The 20,540-nt window shown below is 37.1% G+C and overlaps 1 protein-coding gene across 1 annotated transcript; it reads right to left on the reverse strand.

Annotated features, from left to right (window-relative positions):
• Positions 1–472: 472 nt before the first annotated feature.
• On the reverse strand, positions 473–20,128 carry Ldhb (lactate dehydrogenase B). Its single transcript, XM_046436108.2, has 8 exons — positions 19,972–20,128; positions 17,188–17,322; positions 9,433–9,550; positions 7,392–7,565; positions 4,555–4,728; positions 3,052–3,169; positions 2,301–2,424; positions 473–823 (listed from the first exon to the last, which is right to left on the reverse strand). Exons 2-8 carry the CDS (start codon positions 17,314–17,316, stop codon positions 656–658), a joined length of 1,005 nt encoding a protein of 334 aa, XP_046292064.1. The 5' UTR covers positions 17,317–17,322; positions 19,972–20,128; the 3' UTR covers positions 473–655.
• Between the last annotated feature and the right edge of the window lie 412 nt (positions 20,129–20,540).

Below are 20,540 nucleotides of genomic sequence, written 5' to 3' on the forward strand. Positions count from 1 at the left end.
AAAAAAAAAAAAACACTTTCTAAACTAAACACTAGAGATTACATGTAAATTACAAGTTCTGTTAAAAAAAAATCTGCTTTATGTTCCCTCTAAATCTCCATATTATTCTGTCTTCCAGTAGCTTGGATCTGGATGATTTAACCCAAAATTCCATTTTCTTTCACTATCAAAGAAAACTAATTCTCACATACAGTTAACTCCAAGTTTACAAAGCTCTATTTTAGAGGCTTTTCCTTTCAGAGAAGAGTTCATACCTGTTGAAATCCATTAAAACTTTGGTTGTAACCTTAAAACAGTAACCATACTCTCAGGACAACCACCATGAAATTATGGAATATACTGTGAAACAGAACTTTTGTGCTGTCTGGAGGGAGGAGAACAGAAGATGCAATGTAACTGGTACTGGGATTTAGGGGCATGGGAAAAATAATTTGAAAGACTCACTAAAATCATTCAGAAATCATTCCAGAAATGGAAGCACACTAGAACAGTTAATTTTATTTGTTCAAGAGCTCTTATTGCAAGCACTAAAACGAGCCTGGGCTTTGATCCTGTAGCCCATATCGCATATTAAAGAAGCAGCAAACTGACCCACATACATGGATGCACACTAAAGGTTCAGGTTTTCCAATTTCTATAGCCTGGAGCTCGGTAGTCACAGGTCTTTTAGGTCCTTCTGGATGTCCCACAGGGTATCTGCACTTTTCTTGAGCTGAGCAACCTCATCATCCTTCAGCTTCTGGTTGATGACACTGGTTAATCCCCGAGCATTGAGGACACATGGAAGGCTCAGGAAGACTTCATTTTCAATGCCATACATCCCCTGCAAGAAAAAATGCATTTGATTAAAAATGATCAAAGGAACTGTGTTTGAACAGAGAATTGTAGAAAACTGGATAAGCAAAAACTCATTCTAGACTCATGTTTTGAAGTAGGGTTTCTACATGAAGAATGCAAACGTGAACTATGATAAAACTAGATAGCTATAAGAAAATAATAAGTCCTTGACTGAGCTTTACTGAATGTGTTTTATTAATGTGTTTTATTGAACATTGCTCTCTATTTAGATGCACTTGAATAAAATTTGATAAATGAATCTTCAAATTAGATTGTTTCCAATTTCAGTTCTTTTTTTTAAAGAGAGAGAAAGAGAAAAATTTTTAATATTTATTTTTTAGTTTTTGGTGGACACAACATCTTTATTTTATTTTTATGTGGTGCTGAGGATCGAACCCAGCGCCCCGTGCATCCAGGCGAGTGCGCTACCGTTGAGCCACATCCCTAGCCCAACTTCAGTTCTTAATGGATTACTTTCACAAAACCCCAGGTTTCTTAAATATTTTTAGTTAAGGAAGGAATTAAATAGGTGGTAATATTTAATAAGTAGAAGGAACAATGAATGAGGATGGCCAACCTGATGTCCTAAGGAGTAGCTGGAGGCCACTAAAAGCAGAGATTCTTGTCGCACCCAAGAGTTGCTGACAAAAAAATTACCATTTCCAAAAGCACTTTACTAGTCATATTAGGTAATTTATTCAAAGGGTCAATTTAACTCTAAAACTAGTCAGATTACTTAATTATATTAAGGTTACTTCAATACAATCTTTTAAACTTTTAATTTCAAAATTTTTTGTACATATATAAAAGTACAGTACATATCCCAAGACGCTGCCATTACTCAATTTTTGCCATACTTGCTTTTTAAAGTTACTATTTTAAAACAAACATCTGATACCATGTTTTATCCCTAAAGACTTCTGTGTCTCCCTTCTGCGTGTTTGTTTTTGCTTACTGCACTCCCCACTGATTTTTTTCACTCTTGACATTGACTTGTGGAAAACGAGTCAGCTGTCTTACACAATGCTTCAATATAATCTGAACTATTTTGTGTTTTGCTCCACAGCTTTTGAATGATGGTAAATTTATTAAGGTATTGAGTACACATGACAGGTGGGTCTACAAGTTCATCACACCAACTTAAAATGAAACTGTTATACACATGCAAATAATCATATATTGTAAGGGTATGCTGAATAAGATTCATTCGTAATGTTTAATTTGCCACATCACAGAAGAAAAAATTATAAAAAATTGTCAGATGTCATAACTTCCTCAAGTTTTGTGCTCTTTTTCCTTATTCCAATAGAAGTCTAGACTTCTATTGGAATAAGGAAAAAGTTTATACAAAACTTTGAAATACAGAAAAAATTGTGAACTGTAATTTTACCTTATCCTTTAAAAAATAAATTTGTTTTAGAATATAATGCTCACATTTACATATTTTTCACTGTATGACTTACCTTTACCATGGTTGATACTGGGTGAATTCTGGATAGATTTTTAAACATGGATTCAATGAGGTCAGCCACACTTAACCCAATAGCCCAGTTGGTATATCCTTTTAGCTTGATGACTTCATAGGCACTAAAGAAAATAAATCATAAAGATCACTAAAACCAGAGCCCTGGGTTTGACTTCTGTTTTATTTTCTTACTAACTGTAATCTTGGATAAATTATTTTATGTTTCTTGCCTGTTCCCTCTTCTTTAAAATGGACGTAATGTTATCTATTTAAATAGTGTTAAATTAATTCATATACAAGCAAAATGCACAAACTGCAAATAGTGTATGATAGGCCACAGAAAAAGGATGGGGATAATCTTTAGTTGAATGTAAAAGATCAGCACAGGACAGTTTAAATACTTTCAGCAATCTGCCTTTGGTACTTTTCAAAGGCAATTATGAGATGACATGTATCTAGGTTTACCTTCCTAAGTAAACTAAACTTATTTGTTGACAGGAGGCAACATGAAGGCCCTCCTCCCTTGTTAATTCCATGTTGGGCTAGGGTTACCTCTGTAATAGATCTCTCTCTAGAGAGAAAATATTTGCTTTCCCTAGGGGGACTGAAATAGCAAGCTTGACCAGTCTAAGGTGATAACTACATACTGACTACATTTAATCAGTTTAAGCAGCCATGAAAACTATTTGCAATTTTACCTAGGTAAACAGGAAAAGAAATCATCTTAAACCAAGCTCCCTTCCACTTGCCTTTCAACCACCATCTTATGCACTTCCTTCCAGTTTTCACTATCGTTGTCTGTTCCCATTTCTGGATTTAGTTCCTGGAGAGAAACACCAGCCACGTTCACTCCACTCCACACAGCCACTATTAAAAAAAAAAAAAAAAAAAAAAAAGACAGGCATTCTAAATATTTCTATCTTTAAAAATCTCTTAATCCAGATTCTGCCTCTAATGCAAGTCACTGAATACTGGCTGATACCGCTCCAATGACAAATGCCGTTAGAACAGCCCCACCCCAAGACATTTGATCTGATACTTGCCTTCAAATAGCAACATTTCTGAACTTTTAATTTTCAATAAGTTTGGTGCAAAATAATCACCATGTCATAGTTACAAAGAATATGGAAATTCTTTGCCTCTCTCTAGGTTTGTCAAATCACAATGTATTCTAGTTTGGGACCATCCTGAATTTTTGATTTGAGTAGTTTTCAAACTTGCCTACTGCTTACTTTTTTCTAATAGAACCCATTTCTTCTAAGTAAAAAATCAACTAATTAATTAATCAATTCATCTAGGGTAAGACCCCCAAACAGAATAATTACACCCAAATACAATGAAATATGTAAGGGTCTGCTTAATTTAGGGGAGAAGAATGTCAGGAAGTGTTACAAAGACTGGCATGTGAACTGGACCTGTAAACTTAAGTTATGTGCTCCTCGGGAACCTCTGGAGAACACCCAGACTCAGGAAGTACGAGTGGAGGCAGGGTGAAGTCTTGGGTAGCTAACAGCTATGAAGGCAAAGCTGCTCACAGTCAAGTAAGACCCCATTAATTCACGAAGTTTGCCTCATCAAGCCGGTTTGGCGTTTTCAGGGTCTTTGGTGAAATCTGCATAATGGTGTCCATGTGAGATCAGTTTAATCCTCTTTCATTTCATGTAGACAATACAGATCAATATCAATATGGAAATAATAATAATAATAATCATAATCATATTTGGGGAAAAATAAAAGAATATTGAGAGAACAGAGCAGTGGACAACATCACTTTTGTGGTGTTTATCCAAAAGTACAAAAATTAAACCTAGCCATGAGGAAACTATAAGACAAACCTAATTGATGGACATTCTACAAAATAACTCATCTGATTTTTCAAAAATGTCAAGATTATAAAAAAATATAAAGGTTGAGAAAGTATTCCAGATTAAAGAGAGTAAGGAGATAGAGCTAGATGTAATATGTAATGTTAGGATGGCTCCTGAACTGAGAAAAAGGGCTTAGGTAATATTAGGGACAGACAGAGACATCCGCAATGAACTGCAGATTAGGTAATATGACATCAATGACACATTTCTTGATTTTGGTAAGAGTACTTTGGTCAGAAAAAAGAAAACCCTTGTTTTTAGTAAGTACACACTAAGGGACTTTTGGAGAAAGAGCCAGAGGACTATGATTTATAAACAAATCAGAGTAAATAATGGCAAGACTAAGACCATAAGAATATAGTAAACATTTTCTATTTTTTTTACCACTTGAGTCGCCATGTTCTCCCAGAATCCATCCGTGGCAGCTGCTGGGATGAATGCCAAGTTTCTCAGCCATAAGATAGCGAAATCTAGCAGAATCCAGATTACACCCACTTCCAATCACACGGTGCTTGGGTAATCCACTTAGTTTCCAGGTAACATATGTAAGAATGTCCACTGAGTATTTTAGAAAAAATACAGGTAAGTAAATAAAAACTGACTTCAACTGCTATCCCTGGCTTCCTCCTCCCCAACTTCCTCATTTCTCTAAGAAGATGTGGCCAGAAAGATGTAATACTTTTCACTTTTCATAATTAGAGATATGGGTGAGAGAGAAACAAGAACAAACCTTGAAGCATTATTAGAGAGAGACTGTAAAATATGAAATACACAATGAATTATGACTTTCTATTTATATCGTTACCTGACATAAGAATACTTAGGAACCTTGCAGATGGTTTAAGTTGAAAGAAAAGGGTTGAATCAGATCCTCACATAGATTTTCACCAATTCTAACATTCTATGATGATAACAATTGCCATCACAAACCAAAAACCATTTATTACTAAATTATCCAGGCATGTTATCATATATTATTCAGTAAACTTTTTAAAAAATTTTGTTTTGAGAAAGGATCTCACTAAGTTGCCATGAACTTGAATTGAAGTCCCTGGAACTTGGGATCCTGCTGCCTCAGCCTCTTGTTGACAGTAGGTGATATTAAATTTTTCTACTATTTAATGAAAGGACATCCATGACATAACCTTTGTTTCAGTGTGGCACAGCCTTACAACTCCACAGAGGTAAAACTTCTGTTGGCTCAGATAGGATCACAGGACTTAGATAGAAGAGAAGCTGGAAAGAGCAGAAAAATATGCACACAAGAAGCTCCAAGTCAACTCTGCATCCTCCACCTCGACACTCTGTACATGCTGGCTAAGCTATTTTAAGCTAGAAAGATATATAATCAGTTAGTGACACCTGCCTGAGGCACAGGGTACAGCAACTTAATAGGGCTAGTTGTCATTCCTGTTTTATATCTGCCTATCACATACATATTTATAAACAAGACAGAACCATTTAGTAAGGCCTAATCTAGTTTTAAAGTGGGAAGAATAATACTGAAGTCATCTCTGTCCTTGCTAGCTTCCTACTTACAATGTTCAATAAACTGTAAAGATTCTCCTGGTTCTTAGTCACAGTCTTCCTTTAGGTGAAATACCAAAGATAATCAGTTTCACCATCTTATCAATGTGTCTGCTGTGCTCACCAACACGGCAAATTAAAAACATTATAGAGTAAATATGAACCATTTAAGCTGTCAAAGGACAAAATTACAACTTAGTTTAAGGATCTTAATTGACTTTATTTTTGACTCGAGAATTAGGCAGCACTTCATCCCATAAATTATAGTGTCTACTTGGCTGAGCAGAAAAGTTTGGTTTTATAAGCAGAGAAAGGCTGAAAAAAGAAGTAATAAAACAACAAGAAGTGGATGGGTCATTTCAGTTACATTCCTTATAAAGTGAGGACAGAACAGTGAAAAATAACCAGTTAATTTCAGACTATTTTAGATGACTTCTGTGTAAAGATTAAAACAGAGCCAAGCATGGTGGTGCTCACCTGTAATCCCAGTGGCTTGGGAAGCTGAGGCAGAAGGATTGCAAGTTCAAAAAACAGCCTCAGCAATTTAGCAAGGCCCTAAGCAACTTAGGGAGACCCTGTCTCTAAATAAAACATTAAAAAGCACAATTCATCTCTAAATAAAATATTTTAAAAAAAGGCTGGGGATGTGACTCAGTGGTAAGCACCCTTAAGGTAAATATTCAGTACCAAAAAAAAGGATTAACAACACAGTTGAAACTGCCTGCTTGGGAAAATTGGCTGTTATCTCTCCAGTCCAGATTTATCTGATCTGATGAATGGCTTAGTTTCACTGTGGTGATGTGGAACTCCTGAGTGACTCCATTTTGACTTTTAGCCTGATGTGTTAGAGCCTTGTGCAGGAGCCTGATCCCTAACAATGGCCTCCTTTATTCTAGAAGGCAAAAAAAGTAGCATTGTTTCCAGTCAGAATGTGATCCCTGCATGCAATCTATCTGCATACTTTGAGGATAGACTTGGCAAGGAAAGCAGTTTTTAAGTTATAACATTTGATTTCAGCAAATATTTATCCATCAATATAGCCAATTTCTATTTTTAAAATGGAACCGATTAGTAACTTAAAAATTCTTTTTCAAATTTCAATCTGATTCAATCCTAAAAGTTTTTGTTGTTGTTGTTTTCTTGGTACCTGGGATTGACCCCAGGGATCCTTAACCATTGAGCCACATTCCCAATCCTTTTTATTTTTTGAGACAGGTTCTTGCTAACGTGCTGAGGCTGGCCTTAAACTTGTAATCCTCTTACCTTAGCCTCCAGATACATTGGGATTACAGGCATTTTACCTGGCAATCCTAAAATTTTTTTAGAGATTAGGACACCAGATTGGGTTTTCTAGAAGAGATAAGGTCAAAAAGTTAATTTTTCTTTCTTTCTTTCTTTTTATTTTTTTAAACAAATTGAAGCCCTGTTCAAATGTTTTAGCCCTTTTTTATTCTTCCTACCAGGATAATCTTTTAAAAAATTTTGAAAGCCTTTAGACTTTACAATAAACCCGGATGAAAGAATAAGAGGGCAGTGTCATTTATTTTGCAAACATCATCCTTTTGTAGGTAAAAACCAAAGACATGTGAGCCACCTCTGCTAGCAAACACAGGGACCGACTTTAAGTCCAAAACAACAACACAAAAATCCAAACATTAAATGGAACAAAACTGAGACTTAAAATATTATAATACCTGGGTTGGAAACCACAATTATGATGCAATCGGGACTGTACTTGACAATCTGAGGAATAATGAATTTGAAGACATTGACATTTCTCTGCACTAGATTGAGACGACTCTCCCCCTCCTGCTGACGGACTCCTGCAGTTACTACCACGATCTTAGAATTGGCAGTCACAGAGTAATCTTGAAAAAAGGAAGAAAAGTCATTCCTTAAATACAACTTTTCATCAAACATATATGATATGCTCTAGCACTCTAACTAGACATAAGCTTCTAGAACTCAATGACAATTAAGTTTTCAGTATTGAAAGTTTGGGCTGGCGATGCAGCTCAGTGGCAGAGTGATTCCTTAGCATCCACAAGGCCCTGGGTTCAATCCCTAGTACCACAAAACAAAACAGACTTTCAAGTCCAATGTCCCTGCAGCCATTTTCCTCCTTGAGCAACACTGAAGCAATCCAACTGTAAAACTGACTCAAAAAATCAATCAAGGAAATAAAGATGACCCTAAATTATGTTTCTACCTAAGAAATTTATTGAATTTTCAGGAATAAACCAAAGCATACAAAGTGAGTCTAAAGTACAATAGGCAGACTTCCAACAACAAAAATCTATTTTTGTACTCTTAGTAAAGGGAGAAAAATTAAGTAAAATAAAGAAAATCAATTTTAAGTTGTTTTTAGGCATATAATGCTAATAAAATCTCAGGAGAAGACACTGTTTTTGGCTATAAACTGAAATTTTAAAGGAGCATATTCACTTTTCAGCAGTATGAACTTCTCTGAAAAATATTTCATTTTTTTTGGTCAAAGTATGTCCGTTTCAAAACCTTTGGACTTGAAAATTTAATGTGATCCTTGCATGCAACAGCCATGGAGGGGGTCACAGAACTAAACTGCTATAATGTGACTTTTAACAGTTATTAACACTCTTCTCCCATAAAGTGGAGGTAATAATAGTATTGATCCCTCATAGGACTCTCGTGAAGTAAGATGAGATAATACATGCAAAAAAAAAAAAAAAAGCTCTACATGTTCCCCTCAACATTACTAATTCAACTAACAATACCTATTATTTGGTTTCTTCAAGGCATTCAAATTGCTAGAATTGGAGGAAAAAAAAGAAACTGCCAACACTGGATTCACCAGGATGGGAAGACCAATTTCCCGTCAGGGAATGAGGGAGAAAAAGCAGCTGAGACACATGGAAATGCAGGTCATTTCAAATTGTGAAGATGTATGTAGACCCTGCTAGAGGCCTTAGGATACGGACAGGAGCCTATGCAAAGGCAGGAGATCTTTTAAAGAAATAAGTATATTCAAACTTTCATTTGAGGAAAAGATCATCTAATTGGGGTATAAAGTTAACAAGTGCAGTTGCATGGAACATAGAGTCCACGATCATTTTGTACATGTTCTTCCAATGTGGAAAGGTCAATGTGTTCTATGCCTTTTTAGCAAAGTGGATGGAAAATGAGTTTCTAGAAACTGGTGAAACAAAACTGGACTGTAGGAGAAATATGGTACACAACAACCCAAACAATGCTATTTATCATAATTGGTTATTTTCTCTTAGTGATATATATAGCCATGATCATTGTTGGCTAATAAATTCATTTCTAGTAACTGTCTATTGACAAGGGAATGTAAAATTAATGCCTTAAGGATGAAAATTAGAACATAATACAGAAATAAGTTTTTTTTAAGGAGAAAAAAATTATAATTAGATGAAAATTTCATAGTTTTTGAAGAAAATACTAAAATAGGTCATCAACATTTCATTGTTGACAGTCACTGAAGTATCTGTTTCAAAAGTTTGAGTTTTGCTAATTAATAAGTTTAGGACAGGGGTATACCTCAGTGTTACAGCACTTGTCTAGCATGTACAAGGACACTGGGTTTGATTCCTAGCACTGCAAAATAACAATAATGATAAATTCAAAATAAAAGTTAAGTTTATGATGCTGTAAGGTGCATTCCAAGTGCATTTTTTTTTCTCACTAAAAACATCAATTTAATATCAGATCACATTGGGCATGAAATTAAACTACCTTTATCTGCCACAATTTTAGGTGTTTGAAGAAATAAGCTTCCATGCTGCAGATCCATCATTTCTCCTTTGAGCTTATCTTCCAAAACATCCACCAGGGCAAGTTCATCAGCCAGAGACTAAAAACAAACAAAAAAAGCAGGCATTAGTACCTAAAGCCATGCTAGGATGCCTCCACACATGGTCTGTCTCAGAGAGACCACTTAAATGCTAAGCACCATGTAGCTAAAATCCTCAACAATTCTACCTTGAGGTTAGGCATTCAACCATGATTCCATAATACAATTATGCTTTAAAAACATGTGGACTACAAATGCCAAATGTCTTCTTTGATATAAGGAGAGTAACTAAGAACAGAGTAGGGTCGAAGAGCATGAGAAGAAGATTAACATTAAACAGGGATGAGAGGTGGGAGGGAAAGGGAGAGAGAAGGGAAATTGCATGGAAATGGAAGGAGACCCTCAGAGTTATACAAAAGTACATACAAGAGGAAGTGAGGGGAAGGGGAAAAATAATACAAGGGGGACAAATGAATGTCAGTAGAGGGGGCAGAGAGAGAAGAGGGGAGGGGAGGGGGGATAGTAGAGGATAGGAAAGGCAGAACACAACAGACACGAGTATGGCAATATGTAAATCAATGGATGTGTAACTGATGTGATTCTGCAATCTGTATATGGGGTAAAAATGGGAGCTCATAACCCACTTGAATCAAAGTGTGAAATATGATATATCAAGAACTATGTAATGTTTTGAAGAGCCAACAATAAAAAATTAAAAAAAATAAAATAAAAAATAAAAACATGTGGACTTAAAAACTGATTAATTCAGACACTTCAATGGGAACACCAAGAAAATCCTTATGTGTGAAGATGCATCTCAACCAACCTTTGAAATTCCCATCTCTTATGGATGACCATAATTTACAAACTATTTAAAAAGTGGCTGGGGCTGGGGTTGTGGCTCAGCAGTAGAGCGCTGCCTAGCATGTGCGGGGTGCTGGATTTGATCCTCAGCACCACATAAGAATAAAATAAAGGTATTGTGTTCACCTACAACTAAAACAAAATATTTAGAAGTGGTTATCCCTCCCATTAAAATACCACTAAAGTTCTTGCCTCTACTGTTTTTAGGACTGTTAGTAAAATAATAAATAATAGGATATGTCAATATTAGAGTTCATTTAAAAATGTAAATACTCCCTCCAGGAAGAGTAGTGTGATCATCCACGTAGGCAAAGGGTATTGATGAAGGAAAAGGTAGGCCACTGGGGTCTAGGATGCAGTGTGAAGGATCAGATACAGTAGGCCAGGTGGAAGTGGAGGAGTCAGGAGGGCACAGGCCAGCAGAGGAAAAGCAGCAGAGAAGTGAGAAGGCAATGAGAAACTTGACCTACTTTAGCTGGAAACAGGCCCTGGTTGCTGTAGGACTACAAATGGGCAGGGTCCCAAGATGCCAGAATGAAAAGGGCCGGCTAACCTCAAAAGTGTTTCAGTGGACTTGATGGGGAGGAGCCTCTCTGAGAAGGAAGGCTCCCTGTAACTGGATGGATGTGAGTTTAATGTTAAACAACTTAATTGCAGTACTTGAAAACTTTTAATATGGCCAATTTGTGAACTGCGGGATACTTAGAAAAATATTTTCTCATTTCCAGGTAGTCAGTCCTGTCTCTGAGGGTTCCATATTCATGAATTCAAATAAACTTGAATCAAAAATATTTTTTCTATTTTTGGTACTGGATTGAACCCAGGGTACTTTACCACTGAGCCCTTTTATAATTTTTTAACTCCAGCACCTTTTTCATTTTTTGATACAGGGTCTCACTAAGTGGCTTAGAGTCTTGCTAAATTGCTGAGACTGGCCTTGAACTTGTGATCCTCCTGCCTCACCCTCCAAAGTCACTGGGATTCAGGCTTGCACCACAGTGCCAAACAGCCAACAACACTTTCTGGTTTTTTTTTTTTGTTTTTTTTTTTTTAAGACTACATCTATAGTGAACATGTACAGATTTTTTTTCCTGTCATTATTCCTTAAAAAATATAACAGCAACTTACATAGCATTTACATTGCATTAGGTATTATAAGGAATCTAAAGATGATTTCAAATGTACAGTATAAAGGAAATGTGTAGGTTATGTACAAACGCTATGCCATTGTATGAGATCCTTAGATTTTGGTGTCACAGGGGTCCTGGGATGACTATATATCAAATACTGGTATTGATTTTTTTTTGCATTTTAAAAACCGTTTTATTCCTTTGCAGCCTCTGATAAGATCACACAAAATCCCCATTTGTGTTTTCTAAGTCCTAACAAATACAGTAAACTTAATAATAGCTATAACATTCAGTCAAGGTACTGAACACTAGGAATATCAATCTTATTTTAGAAACGTCAAGTGTATGTGGCTCAAGTCAACAGAGCAACTATTTAGTGCTTAAGTACAAAAGGATGTCACAGGATCTGAGATCCTGTCTCTTTTTGAGTGGGTGCAGAGAATTGGCTGAGAAGTGCATTTTTAGCTGACAAGGAAGGAAGAGATCCAGCGCTAAAAAAAAAAAAAAAGAACTGCAGTGCCAAATTTAGCTAAATCTGTATGACTGAATGTCCTCCAAAGGTGGAGGCACACAAATAGAACAAGTGTGACCAAGTACTGATGCTGTTGTTTGACTTAAATAAATCCATTTCTATTCACATGTTCTATATCCTATGAATTTATCATACACATTTTTCACTTAAGCTGTTAAGTTATATTTAAAATGGTTTGAAACAGCAAGGTTTACATTAACTGCAAAAGCAATAATCTTATTAAGGAGTAAGACCAGCTAGAAGATAAGAATACCATTGTTGACATCTTGTTAAATCTACCACAAAAGTGTCTTTGAATCTCAAGTCCTATGTGGATTGGGCAGGGTCTTGTGTTCTGCCTTTTGGTTCTTTTAGCTAATAAATTACTAGCACCAATGCCTTAATGTTTGATGGTTTCATTTTTATGGTCAAGTGGTTAATGTGCATGAAATTATTTTTCCAAATACCTAACTAAACGGACATGCACTATTTATTCAATAACTTATTTTCTTCCCCTCTGAAATGTTACTTTCACCATATTATTGAATATAATTTGGGTCCTTCTCAGGCTTTTAGTTTGTTTCATTCATCTATCTATCCTTGTACAAATACCAAAATTTAAGTATATACTACTTTCAAGCAAAACCTGGTACTGAAAAAACTACTTTGTTGTTGGGCACAGTGGTGTATACCTGCAATCTCACCTACTCAGGAGGCTGAGGCAGGAAGAATGTGAGCTCAAGGTCAGCCTGGGAAACAGCAAAACACTGTCTCAAAATAACAATTTAAAAAGGCATGGGGATATAGCTCAGTGGTAAAGTCCTTGCTTAGCATGCATGCAGCCCTGAGTTCAATCCCTAGAAGTATAAAATAAAAAATAAAATAAAAATTGTTTTACAACATGTCTACAATGTTGCTTCTCCTAAGAGTTGTGTTATGTTTATATCCCAAGAAAGGATATATATGCAGTTATAGTTGACTGAAGCAAGGACATCCAAATCAAAAGACAGTGGGATTCAGGCTGGGGGATAGTGGTGATCTTGCCTGAAAGCTTTGCACAACCCTGACAACATGATGAGCTGACATTCAGATCCTCCTCCTGGCAGCTAAAATGCAGAGTCTGAGATTGGCAAGGCATATTTGGTAAAAGAAGCTGAAAAGGCAAAATTGGGCCAAAATTTGACAAAATTTAAGTGCAATTAATCAGTAATATCCAGAGTATTCATTAGTGTAATGCATATTTCCTATGGAATATGCCAGACATTATTCTACTAATCAAGAATAGAGTCACGAATAGGGATGGGTGCAGTTCAGTGTAGAGCACTTGCCTAGCATACATAACGGCCCTGGATGTGATCCCCATTACTCAAAAATAATAAATAAGTGAATAAATAAAAAAGAACAGAATCAAGAACAAATCCAGTAATTTTTGCTTTCTCAGGATATATAGGAAGGGAATAGGAATTTCTAATGGTAGAAGTGCTATTAAGACCAAAAGGACAAGATCATTGTACTGTCATGTGTAACTAATTAAGACAAATTATATACAAATTATATATAGCAAAAAAATAAAATAAATAACACACTTGTTAAAAAAAAAAAAAAGACCAAAAGGAGAAGTGATATCAGTGCAGGCCTGCCTGCAAAGGTCATGCCTTTGAATGAGATCCCCGAGTTTATCATTCATGTGCATGCAACTCTGAGGTCTAGGGAAGAACATCCAAGAGAAAACCACATAAAAGGGTTCAAGTCAGAAATGAACTCGGTGTTTGGGAGTAAGAGATGAAGTCAGAGATGGTACGGTGATCATGCACTAGAAGGAGTGGCTATGCTGTGCTGCTGGTACCCCTGGAGCTGTGCACACCTTTTCCTTGCTCTGAGGCAGGCAGAGGCGATCCATATGGCCCTACAGAATTTCAGTAGGCGAGCCACTACTTTGGTTGCTATGTAGGCAATGGCTGGGGGGTAAGCAGATAAAAGGAGAAGCAGAAGATAAAGGAGTCCTCTTAATGGTAGGGCACTGTGCAAGGAAGCCTCAGTTGTCTTGCTAGTCTAGAGAAGGCTTGTGCCTTCACAACCTCTTGCTCTGATACTACAACTTCAACCACCTTCTGGAGGCACAGTAAAATGTGTATTCTGTAGCCATGCGTTCAAAAAGGCCAGGCTTGGCACTTACAGTCTGGGTGCTCTTAGCCCTTGTGAGGTTTTTCTCCCCAACAGTAAGAGATGTTAATACCTGCTGACAGGTTTCACAAAGAAATTAATAAAATGATAAGCAAACACCTGACGGACTGTTTTCTTTCTCTATTAACCTAGTGAGGTTTCTAATCTTTCCCAAATATTTCAACAATTTTGAACTACTTTAGTCTTATCCATTAAAAAATATCTTAACATTAGCTAGCAAATGGTTTTCAACAAGGTAACTCTTTCTTACATTGTTTATGTTTTCAAAACTATCCTTAGATGGTCTCCACATAATTTCTAAGGCATTTTGTGAAAAATTAAGGGAAAAGGAATATAACATTGAAAAACAGAAATCATAGCATTTAAATTTGAAAACTTCAGCTGTGCTAGCAGCAGTGATTGTTCTCAAGCACTGGTCTGGCCAAATTATTATGTAGTCTCGATATATTTACTGGAGATGTTTTAAAATTTGACTAAAATAATCATAGCCACATTTCTTATGAATAGATTTTCCTGAAAAGTACAAGTTTTGAGATGAGCAGTAGGAAAGAAAACTCCTTTACTAGTATTTTATTAATACATTTATGTTTTTAACTGCCTAAATACTGGCATAGGAAAAAAAAAAAAAAAAAAGAAACTGGAGTCACTATTGGTAAGAGGTGAGAGTGCTAGCTTAAAAATAGACATGGACTCCAACATACCAAGTATTGACTCTAGGTTTTTTAACTTTCCAAGTGTGGGAAAGCAATACACGCCCCCTAGGAAGCACACTTTTATTTTTGCCTATTGATCTTTTCCTGGCCTCGCTGCAGTTCCCAGTCAACCTCACAGTCACAATATTCTCCAGTATACCATGTTGCTGAGCTATGATATTCAGTAGGTTAATAAGTGTATTAAATGCATTTTTTCTTTTATTTTCAACGTATAGGTTTATCAAGCTAGCTGTGACAGGCTGTGTAATTTATTCAGCTTCAGCCACCTTATCTGAAAACAAGAATATGAATAGTCCCTATCTTGAAGTTGTTTAAAATTTTTTTTTAATTTAAAATACTTTGAATACAGAAATGTAAGCTGCCAAAGAACAGTGACTACTGAATTTGTGTTACTGTACTCAAATTACCGGTATCTACTCAATCAAACTATCTAGAAATATATGCCAAAGAATAAAACTTTCACTAGTACACTTCATTTTTTTTTTCCCCCCTTTTGTGGTGTACTTCATATTTCAAATGATTTTTCTGGTATCTGTTCTCAGCAAAGATTCAAAATTTATTCCTTTAGAATTTAAACTTGTAGGAACTGGGTGTAGAGCCCAATGGTACAACGCTTGCCTAGCATGTGCAAGGCCCTAGGTTCAATCTCTAGCATAAAAAAACTTTGCAAACAGAATTTGGCTTGGCTAGGAGTTTCTCACACATGATACAAAGTGGTCCATGTGCTCTACTAAGGGTAAAAAGAGCTTGCTTGTTTTCCTTTCTCTCTTCCTACTTTTAAGGCAGCCATCTATACAAACAATGAACCAATTCAGTGAGGTAAATAAGAAAAAGGCTCATTTCCTCAAAAGCTCTGAGGAACTAAAGAAAACAAACTGGTTTGGATTACAAGGGGTATGTATGAGGCCAGCCAAAAGTCTATGGAGTTGTACAGAGAACAAAGGCTTGAGAAGTAGAAGGTGAAAATGGTATTGCAGCTGTGTTGCATTGCAAATTGCACTGATTGTGTAAGAGTATGTCCTACCTGAGGAAATCTACTGAGAGACTTAGAAGTAAGAACATAATGTCTGCAACTTATTCTCAAATATATGCCTGACAGAATAATACAATGTTGAGAATTAGTAATTTTGGGTAAACGGCGTACGAAAGTTTTAATTTTCTTACTATTCTTGCAGATTTTCTGTAGGTTTGAAATTATTTCAAAATAAAACTACTAGTTGAAAGTTTAAGAGGAATTATAGATATTCTCACAATCTCAAAAAGCCATCTCAAAAAAAAAAACAAAAAAACAGATTACTTAACTATAAAAGATAAAGAGACAATTGCAATAAAAAATGTTACACCCATCCTGTTAACGAGGGGAATGAATTCAGCATTCCTGGAAATGAGATGAGTTGAATATCAAGTGTCTCCTGATGTGATGTGCCAAGAAGAACATGATATCACATGGTTCTAATCTCATCCCTCAAAATATAACCTGAACCTAATCACAAAGAAATATTAGACAAACATAACTTGAGGAACATGCTACAAAACTGAACTGAACCCTATAAAAATGTCAGTGATACAAGAAATAAAGTTGGGTTGGGGAGCCAGGTATGGTGGCACAGGTATGGTGGTGCTGTAATATCAGCAGCTCAGGAAGCTGAGGCAGGAGGATTGCAAGTTCAAAGCCAGCCTCCGTAATTTAGTGAGGTCCTAAGCAACTCAGGGAGACCCTATATCTAAATAAAATACATTAAAAAAAAAAAAAAAGGTTGGGGTGTGGCTCAGTGATTAAGTGCCCCTTACGGAAAAAAAAAAAAAGAAAGCTGGTTTGGGGCTGAGGGTGTAGCTCAATGGTGGAACACTTGCCTAGTATGCATGAGGCTCTGGGTTCAATCTCCAGCAATGCTAAAAAGGAGGAGCTGAGTAATTGTTCCAGATTAAAGAAGCATAGAGACATCACAAGTATATGAAGTAGTTGATCTTGGATTGATGTGAAAATAGCTATAAAGGACATGATTTTGACAACATGGAGAATTTTAAATATGTATGCTCTATGTTACATAATAGTATTGTAAGAATGTTAAATTCCCTGAGTGTAGTAACTCTGTTAAGGTTACACAGGAGAATACAATTCTCTTAGCAGATGCATGTTCAAGTACTTAAATGAAGTGCCATGATGACCATAACTTACTTCAAATTTTTCAGGAAAAAGAAAAATCTTTTAAAGGACAAAATAATATCCTATGATGCATAAAGAGACTGTTTACAAGCTGAAATTGTATCATGTATGGTGTTCTTAAAATATACCTTTCCCAGAATGCTGATAGCACACGCCATACCAACTTGACCAACACCCACAACAGTGATCTTATTGTTTGGGACTGTGGTCTCTTCTTCTGCAACTGGTGCAATGAGTTTTTCCTTGAGGGTTGCCATTTCAAACTGCAAGAAAAGAATCAAAACATTATACATATGTCCACATAAGAAATCTGAATGGAAGTTGCCCTTAAGATGTTACTGTTGCGATTTTGAATTAAAGTACAACTTAAAATGAGCCTAATTAACAGTGGTAGAGCACTTGCCTAGCATTCACAAAGCCCTAGATGCAATCACATATACCACACAAAAATAAATAATAAAAAATTTTAAATCCCAATAATATTCTAGAACACAGAATATATTTTAAGGAACCAAGTGACTTATATACTGGAAAATTTAATCAAGGTCAAAACCTCCAAGAAATCCCTTAGAATTGAGATTTTTCTCTTTAGCCTACCACTCCATATATTTAATATGTCTTATTCCCATTTTTGTTGTAATCATTCATTTACTGGCTAAAAGACAGGAACATTTATATTTAAATAAGCTAATTTGTTTCTTTTGCCCTTATCTATATGTAACTATGTAAACTATTTAACCCATATTTAAGATTGGTCAAAAACAATGGCCAGTCATGAATATATTCTATTAATAACTATTATAAGGGCAGGTTCTTATAGTGAAATTGTATCATATATGGTGTTCTTAAATTTCATATAGAATGTGTCACAATGTACTGAACACACAGTAAGTGCTTAATAAGTACATGATGACAACAAAATGGTGATGAATAATATTAATGAAAACTCTGCAAACCATTTGAAATAAAGCAATAAAATTTAAAAAAAAAATCAACCTGTTGGAAAGCATTTTATACAGTACCACCCAATTTATCTATGCCATCAGATAAATTTTCTGGGTAGTTGAAATAAATGAGAAAATTTACTGAAACTTAAAAATTCTGTGGCAATTTAGTACACAAAATATACTCTCCTGCCTTTTAAATAGGTTGCAGGCCATAAATAAGCCTTTTCTTCATAATTTATGTATTATAAATGGTTACCCAACATGTCTAATATTTAAGTTTGTTTTCCATTTTTGTGATAGACTGTTGCATCTGAGGCTACTGTACCTGTTTCGAACTGAGTCAACTCATCCTAGTCTTATTTTTCCTTCTACTCTCCAATGGACTTTAAGTAACAAAATCAGATTTAGTAATTGTACATGTTGTAGAGTCAATAAGACTCTCAGGTGGAATAAAGTACCTGAATTCGGAGATAATCATGTAATAACTATTTTGGTTCCATGTTCTATTTTTTTTCTTTCTGAAAACTATTTTCCCCAATCGGTAACAACTAAATTGAGAGATTTTTGCCTTTTCAGATCCCACTTACAGTTTTCTAGTGAATGCTAAAAGATACAATGTCCTGCAAAGGCCTCTACAAATGGATGACCTTAAAATGAAATTCAAACCTGTCCTGCACTTGGGCAGAATCAGAAGAATGCTACATCTCTTCTTGCAGAACTCAGTTAAAACTGCAATTTCCTCCCATTAAGCTTATTTTTGTTTGTTGGTTTAAGATCCTTTAGGTATACAGGGGTTCCAGTTAGCCATGGAAAAACAAAAATCCAGAATTGGTTGCCATATAAAAATAGAGTGGTATTCTGATAGGCAATATTTATTTATTTTTACTTGTTTTTAGAATGTCTTTTTTTTTTTTTGAAGTCCTCTGCCAAATCAGAGTGGTGGCTGTTGGGAAAAAGAATGACAAACTACGTAAAAGCAACCAGGGACTCATGGTCCTTTACATCCCTCACCCTTGGGGATATAAATAAACTACTAGAAATGAGCCAGTGCCTTCAGTTCAGGAACAAAGATCCTCTTTACAGAATCTCTCTCACCCTAACCCTTTAAAACCGGGTACAGCCATCTAATTCCTCCACGAAGTGCGTGCCGGCTCTCCCCTTCCCCCACAGCCCAGGCCCCACCTGCAGTCTGCATGGTTCCCTGCCCACAAGCCACCTCTCCAGGCGCGGCGCAGCGGAGAAGGGCAGGTCACGAGGAGGGCGGGCAGCAAACCCAGATCTCCTTGGATAAAGTCTCCGGGGAGAAGTCTAGGCCCTCCTTACTCTCAGCACCCAATGCTGGCAAAGTAAACAAAGCTCCTGAGCATCAAGAGGCCAGGAAAATACCCGCGTAGGGTTCCTGCGGCCAGGGGAGAAAAAAAAAAAATGTAGTGCGGGGCCAAATTTGCAGATCACTGGATACATTTACCCTCATCCCAGCAAACGCAGGAGCAGTTTTCCACTACCCTGGGATCCAGGTTCAAAATCGTCCAGCCTTCTTAACCCATCTGGTTCCTTCCCCCACCCCTAGCTCCTCCAGCACGTGTCCCGGATCCCGCCAGTAGGCACAGGGGATGGCACCCGCCCTGAGCTGATCTAGGGCACGGTAGGGCCTGGGTTTTGGCAAAAAATGCAACAAGTCTCTCCCCAGGTAGAACGCAGGCCTAAGACGAGCCTGCAGCGATGAGGACAAAGCCTGGGGCTCCGTCGCAGCCTCTCCTCCCCAGCTTCGGTTCCCGGGGCTCGCACAAGATCCGGGTCCCAAACCGAGAGTCAGGGCCCAAGTGGGGATGCTCGGGAGCACAAGCCCAAGAGAGCAGATGTGCTTCTCGGTCCCTCCTCCCGTTTTGCCACTCAATTACTCCTTTGCACATCCCATCCAGTTTGTCTGTGAGCCAGGATTCGGGGTCCTGGACAGAAACCTACCAGACGATAGGAGGCTCTTGAGACCGCAGGAAGAGTCTTGAGAAGACAATGTCAGCCGCGCGCGTCTCCTCGGGCGCCGGATCTGCAGCCAAGGAGGAGGCGGGACCCACACCCTCCGCAGCCTCTTAGGTTTCTCTATTGTGATTGGAAACCCGAGCACCGCCTACCCCTCTCCTCGGCTCGCTCAATCCCCTTCAAGGACAAGGGCTCGAGTATGCGCACGCCCTCCCCCGCTCCCCAATTGAGGAGGTCACCTTCTCGCGGATGAGGCAGCCTCCGCTCTCAGCTAATGTCACAGCGTACAGGCTCTTTCTTCATTGTGGTCGCCGAGTAATTTCTAAAACCTGCCTGCCTGTCGCTGACTCTTCTGGACTTTCACCATCTTGTGTGGATAGACTTAATACAAATAGATACACATTTCTAGGTTGCATTGAGGTTCAACTTTAGAGGACCAATCCTAGATGTATTTCTCTCCAATGGGTAGCACTGCTTCTGAACCTTTTTAAAAATACAACTGAATTTTAATCATCAGCATTTAAAGTTCATTTGATGAAACTGTGAATTTTTTT

The sequence above is a fragment of the Marmota monax genome, unplaced genomic scaffold (genome assembly GCF_021218885.2).
Source record: "Marmota monax isolate L192 unplaced genomic scaffold, Marmota_monax_Labrador192_F-V1.1 WCK01_AAM20220418_F8-fsc00012, whole genome shotgun sequence".
Classification (NCBI taxonomy): Eukaryota; Metazoa; Chordata; class Mammalia; order Rodentia; family Sciuridae; genus Marmota; species Marmota monax.

Excerpts from the sequence above, each read along its gene's own strand:
- Ldhb (XM_046436108.2), bottom strand. The coding sequence starts at position 17,316 with ATGGCAACCCTCAAGGAAAAACTCATTGCACCAGTTGCAGAAGAAGAG. Across the intron at positions 4,729-7,391 it reads AATTGTGGTTTCCAACCCAG|TGGACATTCTTACATATGTT; the intron begins GTATTATAATAT and ends TAAAATACTCAG. Across the intron at positions 824-2,300 it reads CAGTATCAACCATGGTAAAG|GGGATGTATGGCATTGAAAA; the intron begins GTAAGTCATACA and ends TTTTTCTTGCAG.